The sequence below is a fragment of the Schistocerca serialis genome, chromosome 4 (assembly GCF_023864345.2).
Source record: "Schistocerca serialis cubense isolate TAMUIC-IGC-003099 chromosome 4, iqSchSeri2.2, whole genome shotgun sequence".
Taxonomy (NCBI): Eukaryota; Metazoa; Arthropoda; class Insecta; order Orthoptera; family Acrididae; genus Schistocerca; species Schistocerca serialis.
Genome location: NC_064641.1, coordinates 760528309 through 760539987, shown reverse-complemented (window position 1 = coordinate 760539987; position 11679 = coordinate 760528309). Strand labels below are relative to the sequence as shown.

The 11679-nt window shown below is 51.6% G+C and overlaps 1 protein-coding gene across 1 annotated transcript in view; it reads left to right on the top strand.

The window, feature by feature from the left end:
* The first annotated feature begins 780 nt into the window (after positions 1 to 780).
* The window catches only part of LOC126474751 (transcriptional regulatory protein AlgP-like), a 65363-nt gene continuing 54464 nt past the window's right edge, over positions 781 to 11679 (top strand). Inside the window, exons 1-2 of the mRNA XM_050102227.1 lie at positions 781 to 816; positions 3742 to 4331. Of these exons, the coding sequence (XP_049958184.1) occupies positions 781 to 816; positions 3742 to 4331 (626 nt within the window). The remainder of the gene's footprint in view (positions 817 to 3741; positions 4332 to 11679) is intronic.

Below are 11679 nucleotides of genomic sequence, written 5' to 3'. Positions count from 1 at the left end.
TTACCAACGAAATTAGACATAAGTAACCCATCAGAATTTAAGAATAATAATGTTCGCTGCTACTAGACTAGAATAAGGAAACAGCCTTTATTATTCATTATTAAAACAATCAGTTGCTCAAAAAGAACTTCAGTATGCAGCCCCAAAGTCTTTACGCAATAACATAAAGTGACCAAGAGCCAGCAAAGCAAATTTGAAATCTACCCTAAAATTATTTCTTCTGGACAATGTGTATATTAATCTACACTTTGACAGTGACACTTTTCCAGCATCCAGCATGCGCTTTACAACTGTTGCTTGTAAGAAAGATCTTGACAGAAAGATATGGCATAGGCCTACTTTGTACAGAGATGTAATTTGTTGTTCTTTACATATATTTAAGTCTATATAAGGCAAGTATTTTAATTGAATATGAATGGAGACAACAGGAGACTCTTACATCCACTGACAAGGTACCTGTGTCACAAGCTCAAGACGGGCAATAGAAATGATACTAAGACAGATTGTGAAACTTCAAAACAGAAAACCAAAGCTTTGCATTTCCCTCTTTGGCTGATTGAAGGCAACTTGAATTTGATGTCGCCGAATGATGTGAGAAACTCAAGTCATACCGCCAGTTAGAAACAAATATCGTCTCACTACGTGCTCTGACGAAATAGTTGTCTGATGGAACGGGTAAACTGCAATTATCTTCTGTCAGAGAAGTCAATGGCCGAATGAGAGCGCATTGCACCGAAAGGAAGGGGACACGTTCCATACGTAATCATACTATCAGTTATAATGCCCAACGGGGCTGCAGGTGTTATGGCGGAGGATGTAAGTAATGTCTGACGTTTACACCCCTTCTACACAGTGTGGTCAAAAACAGCCAATTGTGTTGAAGAATGATAATTAGCAAAAAAATTTCGATACTTTGCGCTGTTTGCGAGTTAATTGGCTTTGCAGTTAACCAGTCAGGCAGTTCTGATCCCAAATTCAAGTAGCCCGCTAAATGCAGTTAATGTCAGCTGTTCTCATAGTGTAGGTGATGGCTCGCGAGACAGCTCAACCTTTTGCTAGGGTTCCTGTGCCCAGTTTTGGTATTGCTCTCTTGTTCAGCTGTGGGGAACAACGAAAAAAAAAATGTTTGGCGACACCGTCTGCGGCGGGCCGCTGAATTTGCAAGCGTAACGACGTGATTTGCTAACTTCAGTGGTAATTAACTGGAATTTTTTCTTAACAAGTATTTCCCATCACAACCTGCGCTGCAACGTCCTTAAAGGTTTCCATACTGTTTATAACCACAATGCACACTGAAGCATCAAAGAAACTGGTATAGACAAGCGTATTCAAATACAGAAATATGTAAATACGGCACTGAGGTCGGCAACTGCTATATAAGACAACAAGTGTCTGGTGCAGTTGTTGGATCGGCTACTGCTGCTACAATGGCGGGTTATCAAGATTTAAATGAGTTTAAACGTGGGGCTATATTCGGCGCACGAGCGATGGGACACAGCGTCTCCGAGGTAGTGATGAAGTGCTGATTTTCCCGTACGACCATTTCACGAGCGAATATCAGGAATCCGGTAAAACATCTAATCTATGACAACACGGCAGCCGGAAAAATATCCTGCAAGAACGCGACCAACGACGACTGAAGAGAATCGTTCGACGAGACAGAGTACAATCCTTCCGCAGATTACTGCAGATTTCAGTGCAGGGTCCTCAAGAAGTGACACCGTGCGAACCATTCAACGAAACGTAATCGATGTAGGCTCTCGGAGCCGAGGGCCCAATCGTGTACCCTTGGTGACTGCACGACACAAAGCTTAACGCCTTGCCTCAGCCGGTCACCACCTCCAGTGGACTGTTGACGACTGGAATTATGTTGCCTAGTCCTACGAGTCTCGTTTCAAATTTTATCGAGTGGATGGGCGTGTACAGATGTGGAGACAACCTCATGTATCCCTAGTAGACTCTGCATATCAGCAGGAGACTGTTCAAGCTGGTGGTGGCTCTGTAATTTTGTGGGGCGTATGCAGCTGGAGTGATATTGGACCGATGATACGTGTAGGTACGACTCTGACAGGTGACACGTACGTAAGCGTCCTGTCTGATCACCTGTATCTATTCATGTCTATTGTGCATTCGGATGGACTTGGGCAATTCCAGCAGGCAATGCGACACCCCACACGTCTAGAATTGCTACAGAGTGGCTCCAAGAACACTCTTCTGAGTTTAAACTCTTCCGCTAGCCAGACATGATCATTACTGAGCACATTTGCGATACCTTGTAACGTGCTGTTCAGAAGAGCTCTCCACACCCTTGTAGTATTAGAGATTTATGGACAGCCCTGCAGGATTCATGGTGTCAGTTCCCTCCAGCACTACTTCAGACATTAGATGAGTCCTTGCCACTTCATATTGAGGCACTTCTGAGTGCTCGCGGGAGCCCTACACTATATTAGACAGGTGTACAAGTTTCTTTGCCTCTTCAGTGAATACACCATGTGTCAATCCCAAAAGTTGTCAGGCGCGTTTTCTGTGGTATTTTGGTAGCTATTTGTAATTTAACTTTTGTACTCTGTAGTAAACCTAAACAAATACTGCTCCTCACGTGTTTCATGCGACGCTCATTGTTACTGTAAATCGTCGGTTTGTTTTCTGCTACAATCCGAGCTCGGTGGGTACGCGTCGGTCACAGTGTCGTACTTCCCACCAGGGTTGGTGTTCGCGGAATTGTTGTCCTTCCGTTCGTTGGGAGGGCCATCGGTTTTGTTCAAATAGTTCAAATGGCTCTAACCACTATGGGACTTAACAGCTGAGGCCATCAGTCCCCTAGACTTAGAACTACTTAAACCTAACTAACCTAAGGACATCACACACATCCATGGCCGACGCAGGATTCGGACCAGCGACCGTAGAATCAGACCGGTTTCGGATTGAAGCGCCTAGTACCGCTCGGGCACAGAGGCCGGCCATCGGTTCTGTTCTGACTTATATTTTTTCCCGTTCGTCGTAGCTGCCGGCACTTAGAAGACATGTCTGCGGTCGCCTTCAGAATTTGTGACAGTTTGTGACAGTTGCAGAGGTGCGAAGCAGTGGTCAGATGCCCCTCTGTTTTCACTGGACTTTGGGGCCATCCCGACTGCACCGTCCAGGTTGCTCCAGCAAATAGTGATGTTTTTGACGATGGGGGGGGGGGGGGGGGGGGGGGGAGGTGGCCGGTCGAAATCCAAATCGACAGAGTGCGGCGGGTCAGCATCATGAATTTACATGGCGTGCCCGGAGCTGCAACTGTTGCTACGTCAGGTTACATCTAACGATAAACAGTGCTTCGCTTTGTGGGAGTAATTTTTCAGCTCCGCGCATTATAATTCTGGTACCGCGCGCCGCGGGATTTGAATCCCCGCCAGACGTCATGGACGTCGAAGATCCATAGAGGTCTCTGTACAATCGCGCCGTAAGCTGTGGCGGCGCGCGCCTCCTGGCTCGCATTTACAGTGAGGGCGCCACAGGGGAACACGTGGTTGCAGGGGCCGTTAGCGGCGTCCCCGATCGCCTGTTGCTCATCCTGCATCTCCGGCGGTATCTCGTAATGAGTACCGCCCTTCGATAGTGGCATTCGCCTCTGATCGAAGCGTTAGGGTTTTTGCAGGGCCAGACAGCCAGCCAGCCAGCAGCGGTCCAGCCAGATAGGAGCAGTAGCAGCAGCAGCGGTTCTGCCAGCAGCAGCAGCAGCGGCGGTCCAGCCCGCAGCAACAGCAGCTGCAGCGTCCCTGCCAGCCAGCCAGCGTTCCTGCCAGCCAGCCAGTGTTCCTGTCAGCGTTCCTGCAAGCCTGCCAGCGTTCCTGCCAGCCAGCCAGCGTTCCTGCCAGCCAGCCAGCGTTCCAGCCAGCCAGCCAGCGTTCCAGCCAGCCAGCCAGCCAGTCAGCATTCCTGCCAGCCAGCCAGCGTTCTTGCCAGCCAGCCAGCGTTCCAGCCAGCCAGCCAGCGTTCCAGCCAGCCAGCCAGCGTTCCAGCCAGCCAGCCAGCCAGTCAGCATTCCTGCCAGCCAGCCAGCGTTCCTGCCAGCCAGCCAGCGTTCCTGCCAGCCAGCCAGCGTTCCAGCCAGCCAGCCAGCGTTCCAGCCAGCCAGCCAGCGTTCCTGCCAGCCAGCCAGTGTTCCAGCCAGCCAGCCAGCAAGTCAGCATTCCTGCCAGCCAGCCAGCGTTCTTGCCAGCCAGCCAGCGTTCCAGCCAGCCAGCCAGCGTTCCAGCCAGCCAGCCAGCGTTCCTGCCAGCCAGCCAGTGTTCCTGTCAGCGTTCCTGCCAGCCAGCCAGCGTTCCTGCCAGCCAGCCAGTGTTCCTGTCAGCGTTCCTACCAGCCAGCCAGCGTTCCTGCCAGCCAGCCAGCGTTCCAGCCAGCCAGCCAGCGTTCCTGCCAGCCAGCCAGTGTTCCTGTCGGCGTTCCTGCCAGATAGCCAGCGTTCCTGCCAGCGTTCTGCCTCTGCGGTCGCCTCCTGCCAGCGACAGCAGAGTGGGGCTTCGGCCCCAGTTGGCGTTACGTCGGTCTTCCTCTGTCTTCGTCCGTCTTTGTGAGTCCCTTGTTTTCTTCTATAATTTTTGTCCTGTCCTGTTCCTCTCCTCCTTGTCGTCATGTCAACCCCCACCACCACTACTACTACCACCACTACCACCATAGCCTACACATCTACCTCTGCCACCACCGCCACAATTATGTGGTGTGCCCAATCGCCCCCCCTCATTCCATCCCCCCTCTTCTCACTCTCCCTTTTCCTTTGCTCCTCGCGTGCCTCCTCCTCAGATCCCTTCGCTCCCCTCCCTCACTGTTTCTCAGCAGCCCCCACTAGGGGTGTGGCCCAGAGTGCCATGGCCCACACCCCGCCCTCGACCTCCCCTTCACCATCGTCGTCATCTTCATCATCCCCATTGCTTTCACTGTCACCATCCCTGTCTCCAGCGTCAGCTCCAGCGTGCACACCGGGACCCACCACTTCCTGCCACCTCTCAGTTGCTCCTGTCCCACACGCCTCCTCTCATCCTTCTGTCGCCGTCAAATGCCCCAGTGGCACCCCTGCCTCCTCTGCTTCCAAAAAGGCCCAGCCCCATCCTCCTTCCCTCCTCCCCCCCCCAGGATGCCATGGGTGTCTCCTCGCCTAGCCCTACTACCTCCTCCTTCTCCTCCTCCTCCTCCCTCTCCTCTGACAAATACCTCCTCTCCCATCCTGATCCCTTTCTCCTCGAGGCCCGGAACCTCACACTCCTATTCTGCCAACACTTTCCCGGAGTCCCCATCTCCCACCTCACTCCTCGCTGACACTCCGTCCTCATCTCCTCCCCCAGCCCCACACTTCACACAGACATTCTCTCCCGTATCCCCACCACCCAATGTGGCTCCAACGACTCCCTCACCCCTGCACCTTACCCATCCCCCTCCTGCCAACCCCAACCCTCGCATCGCCCACCGACCCTCACCACCATGATCACTCAGCTTAGTCCAACGATCATGGAGGAGAAGGTATTGATGGAGCTCAAGGCGCACCCCTCATTGGAAATACGGGCAGTCCACCGCATCTTCAACCCAGCTGGCCCCACCTGCCTTATGTGGGTGTACTCGGAACATTCCCCTTCCATTGACCGTCTCCTGAAGGAGGGTGCCCTCCTTTTCCACCAACGTTACCAGGTCGACCCCTCTCGTTCCCCTCCTCAATCCCTTTGCTGTGAAAGGTGTCTGTGCTATAACGGACACCCGTGAGGCCCCTGTCTGCCTGCACTGCAAACAGGTGCACTTCCTCCAGCAGTGCCCCAACCTACAGTTCCGTCCCTTCTGCAACACCTGTAATCTCCCACATCCAACTTACTCTGAGAAATGTGAAGCTCGACCCCCTCCCACCACTCCTGAACTCACCATCCCTTTCCGCCCTCTGGGTGCCCCCTCCCCTCCTGGCAGTTCCCTTTGTCCCGCCTTCAACCTCTGAGGACATCATCAGGTTCCTAACCATCGTCCTCCAAAATGTCCACCCATTCCAGCGCCCCCACACCCTCCAGCACAATCCATCTTCCACCTCAACATGATTGCCACCTACTCCTGTAATCATGCCCATTTCACCTTCTTCCGTCTCGACACCCTCATGTAAATTCCTGTCACGCCGCGACAGCACCGTATTTTGTTCAATAACATCTGTTCCCTTCCTGCCAATAAGAACCTCTTCCTGCAGACCCTTGCATTCCATCGCATGGATACCTTCCAACTCAGCCCCAACACACTGTGCACACCTCGCCCTACCTCCTTCACTGCTCCGATAATCCCTTCCCGATAGCGCATGACAGAGTGGCCATTGGTCACCACCGCCAGATCCCTGTTCGGCTCCGACCTCTCTTTCCCGACCCCACAGAACACCTGATCTCTTCTTCCCTGGCCTTACCATCACCTGTGCCACCATCTATGTCCGCCCCAATGGCCCTATTTCTTTTGACTTTCTGTCCCACATTGACCATACCTTCTCCTCCTATGTGATTGCCCCCGACGTCAACATCCATAGTAGTCCCGCCGCCGAGTTATGGCGGTGGCATCGGTTCCTCTCGTCCCACCAAGGCGACTTCGTTTCCATTCCCCAGCACACCCGCCCTGAATCCAACTCCACCCCCGATGTCATCCTCTCCTCCACTAACCTCCTTGGCTGCATAGCGGTGGATGTGCTGGACCCCCTTGATAGTGACCATCTCCGTCCTCCTCACCATTTCAGATGGTCGTCGCCCCCGTCCCAACCCTTGTAATGACCCTCCCCTGAAATACGTCCATGATTATTCCCGTGCCAACTGGAATGCCTACCAGGATACCCTCTCTACCCAGGTCGATAGCCACCCCCCTCACCTACCACCCTGATGTCATTACCCATGCCACCTCCTTTCTCCAGCAGACCTTGTCTGAGGTTGTGGAGGCCCACATCCCTTCCGTCGCCATCCACCCCCATCGTCCTACTTTACCCCCCCAAGTCGTCCTCCCTCTCTGTGAATCCCGCCGTCTCTACCATGCCTTCCTTCACATGCATGACCCAGACACACTACAACGCCACCAGCAACTACAACGACACATCAGAAACTTGTTCACAGCTAAGAAACGCCAGGGCTAGTGACAGACATGCACCCGTCTTAATGCTACACTTCCTATCAACTCGTCCATGTACTGGTCAGCCTTCTGCCACCTTACTGGATCTAACCCCCGCCCCCTATTACCCTCTCCTTCATGATAATCACTCCTTCCCTGACAACCTTAGTAAGGCCAATCACTTTGTCTCCTACCTTCCTATTAACTACGTCCCTCTGATCGGGTCCTTTCTTTCCCAACGTCCTTCCTATGTCACCATCCATAACACAGATTTCTATAACCTTTTCCACTCTGCCAGTGTGCCCCAAGGTTCCTTCCTCTCCCCTCTCGGCAGAGATGCCGCCGCCTTCACCTCCCATCCACTTTCTCCAGTATGCCGATGACACCGCCTTCCTTGCCCTTGCCCCCACCCTACAGCTCTCCCAACACTTTCTCCAATCCCATCTTGACCGGTTCACCACTTGGTGCAACCAGTGGTTGCTTAAGGTCAATCCTTCCAAAACCCAGGCGTTCATAGTAGGCAAAACCACCCCTTCCTTCCGCCTCCACGACTTCTATGTCACCATCTATGGCCGTCCTATCACTCTCACCCCCACCCTTAAGTACCTTGGCGTCACCCTTGACCATTGCCTCTCCTGGACCGCCCATCTCCGGACAATCCAAGCCAAGGCATGCACCCGACTCCATTTCCTCAAACTCCTTTCTGGCCATACATGGGGTCTGGACCCCTCCACCATCCTCCACACCTACAAATCCCTCATCCGCCCTATCCTCTGCTACACCCACCTTGCTTGGATCTCTGCCCCTCCTACCTTTTAAAATCCCTTCAAATCCTCGAATGCCATGCTCTTTACTTTGCCTATCGTATTCGTCTCCCCTCCCCCACGCGGATTCTATATGACCTTATCCTGTTCCCCCACCTCCTCTATTTCCTCGAACGGATACAGATACTCTACATCTCTTGTAAACTATATCCCCCTCACCCACTCGTCTCTCACATCCTCTCCCACCCCCGTCTGCTGCTGCGCCTGTATTTCCACATCCCACCTGCTCTCCCACTCTCCTTACCCTCTCCGAAGGTGGCTTCTGCCAGCTCCCCCTCTGTGATAATGCCCCCCTCCCCTCCATCTACCCCTCCTACCAACTTTGATACTCTGCTCTCACTTCCTGTGTTTGTTCCTATGGGCATCCTCTCTCCCTTCCCTCCCTCCTCCCCTTCTCCCTCCTCCTCCTCCGTGCTTCCCCTACCCCCATACCTTCATTCCTCCCACCATCTCCTCGGCCATTGGCATCTCTGCTCTCCCCTCTCCCTCCCCCACCACCTTCTTCCCCTCCTGGCAGGTCCTCGGACTGCCACACTGGGACGCATTACAGGGGATGGTTAAACGTTTACCCAGCATAAAAGAAGTCAGACAATATGTAGAGCATAAATACTACTTGAAAGACTGAAAAGTCCGTTGACAATCCGCAGATCAGACAAACTTAAAACACTTATGGCGAAGCCAGTTAAGAGGATGAAAGATACATGCAGACCAAGGAATGAACCAAAGATAATACGAACACTTACTCGAAAACGACTGTACTGCCTTCAGGTAGTTGGGCGCCAGCAGGTTAACAACGACTGTGATGTGGTTGTCTGTCGGAGCAAAGCAATCTACGATAACCACATGTCCCAAAACAATACACCTTTGTGGAGAAAAATTGCACTTTCTAGCTTGCAAGGATGGCCATTCTCCAGAGGGCGTTGGGCACCAGCTGACTCCTCCCCTCCATCTACCCCTCCTACCAACTTTGATACTCTGGTCCCACTTCCTGTGTTTGTTCCTATGGGCACCCTCTCTCCCTTCCCTCCCTCCTCCCCTTCTCCCTCCTCCTCCCCTGTGCTTCCCCTACCTTCCCATATATTCATTCCTCTCACCATCTCCTCGGCCACTGGCATCTCTGCTCTCCCCTCTCCCTCCCCCACCACCTTCTTCCCCTCCTGGCAGGTCCTCGGACTCGCACATGTTAAGTGGACATTCGCGCCCTAGAGATCATCGCCATCAGTTTTTCGTGGGTGTGCCATCGTGCTTGTGATTTAGTGTTTTTCGCCGCCCACACTCCTTCGTTCACGTGTACCGTCTAAATCATCAGTGTTTGTGCACAGTGCCGACAGTTTTTCTTGTTTTTTCATCGAGTGTGAACGGCTTCATGTTTTTAATTATTGTATCTACTGCTTTTAACCACCAGTCTGTTATTTTTCTGTCTTCATTTTCTCTTTTATTGTACTGCTTGTGGCTGAAGAGCGGAGTAAAATTTTCCGCTGACAGCCCACCTTGTATGAGGTGTAAAATAACAATAAAGAAAAAAAAAAAAAAGCTCAGCCTGCCAGTCTAACCTCGCATGCGTCTCAGGACATACCGCCTCAGACAGCGTATTAACTTTAGTGTTTCTATACGAGTGGACGTGGTTGTCTTGTTTGGTTCGTGACTCTGTTGTCTGTTCTTGTTGTCGTAAGGTCCTCCGTTGGTCGTGTCCGTCCTCTTCGTTGTGTTGTTGTTCGCAGGCCGTTCCGCGAGTCCCGCCGCACTTCCGTCACTACATCCCCGCGATCATTCCGGTCGCCGCTACAACAATAATAGTGTGGAATAGCAACTTACAATGTTAGTGGATAATTCACCGTTGGCGCAAAATACTTTTGTGCTGGCGCCTTTTATGTTTTTGGCTTCGAGACGACTGGAAAAGTACATTTAGTGTCTGAATTCTTTCCTTGTATTGTCATACGGTCCATTGTTTGAGAATACCTTGGGCTGGAAAGAAAATTTCGAGCCACATATTTCTCTTAAGACCTTTGGGGTATCTAAATTGTGTCACCCCTGCACCCTTTCCTCCCCCATGCACAACAAGGTAAATGCCGAGTTGCCACGTTGGTAGGATCACGTCGTCGTTTCCTCTATTCCTTCACCATCTTTGGTGATGATTCAAAGGTCTAACGGTGCCACGGGGCTTTGCGGCAATTTTAATCAGAGTGTCAATCTGCAGCGCGTCGCCGATTCATAATCAATTTCGCTGCCAACTGAGTTGGCGAAATTATCGGAGGACCAGTACTTTCCACGCATCGAATTGCGCGATGCCTACCTGCAATTGACAACTAGGTAACAGTTCCTAACAGAGAGGATCACTTAAGAAATGTCAGCTGGTGCCCAACGTCCTCTGGAGAATGGCCATCCTTGCAAGCTAGAAAGTGCAATTTTTCTCCACAAAGGTGTATTGTTTTGGGACATGTGGTTATCAAAGATTGCTTTGCCCCGACAGACGACCACATCACAGTCGTTGTTAACCTGCTGGCGCCCAACTACCTGAAGGCAGTACAGTCGTTTTCGGGTAAGTGTTCGTATTATTTGGTTCATTCCTTGGTCTGCGCGTATCTTTCATCCTCTTAACTGGCTTCGCCATAAGTGTTTTAAGTTTGTCTGATCTGCGGATTGTCAACGGACTTTTCAGTCTCTCAAGTAGTATTGATGCTCTACATATTGTCTCACTTCTTTTATGCTGGCTAAACGTTTAACTGTCCCCTGTAACCCGTCCCAGTATGGCACTGGCTGACTCATCGGAACATAGAAGACACTGAGCTACCTGCTGCTTATGCATCAAAGGCGCTTTCTTATGTACAATTATTCACAGGTGAAAAAGGAGGCGCTAACTGTTACTTTCAGGGTTACGCAGTTTCATGGTCCCTTGTATGGGGCAAAGTCCATCCTCATCGTCGACCAAAAGCTGCTGCTTTCCCTATTTGGCCCTAGTTCCAAGATACCCACCAATTTCAGCGGTAGTCTCTCTTTCTCAGTAACTATTTTTATTAAGTTCGTTATTGCTCCACCATCAAGCTTGCCATTGTTGGTGGGAGCCAATCCAGAATTTGATTGGCAGAAGGCTTTGATTTAGATCATACCTTGCTGGAAACTCTGTCGGACTGTCTATTCACAACATGTGAAGTGGTGACTGCCAAGGCCGTTGACCCGCATTTCCAGAAAATCGCTTCAGCTGTCAAGATGGATTCGCCAGAGCACATTTCTTCAGGTGCGGAATCGGCATAGTGCTCATATGTGGTCGACTCAACACTGTCCAGACGTTCCTCATGCTTTCTACAGACGAGCAATGCTATCGAGTGGTTGACCCCCCAGCATTGCAGCCTCGCATACTCCAGTGCTGTATATATTGCAGAGTGGTATGACCCGAACGAAGGCACTGGCGCAATGTCCCATCCACTTGCTGATGATCGACTGTGACAACGAATATCTGGTGTGGGCTTGTTGTGTTCGCACACAGAACCAGGCTGCTCTGCTGCACCAGTTTTCTCGTTGGCCGATGTCACAGTATATTTAGGACAGTATGCACATCAGGTTTTAGGGTCAGTTGTTGGACAGCTGCTGCTGGTCAACACAATGTCAGATTTCACGCACGTAGCCAAGCTGTCCTCCACATCGTCGACTGACACTGTACGTGTGTTGCCTGTTAGTTTTGCCATCGAGGGATCCCCCAGTCATCTTGTGTCCGATAATGGCAGGCAAGGTCTGTTGCAGGGGTTCGACGACTTTAACATCCGCA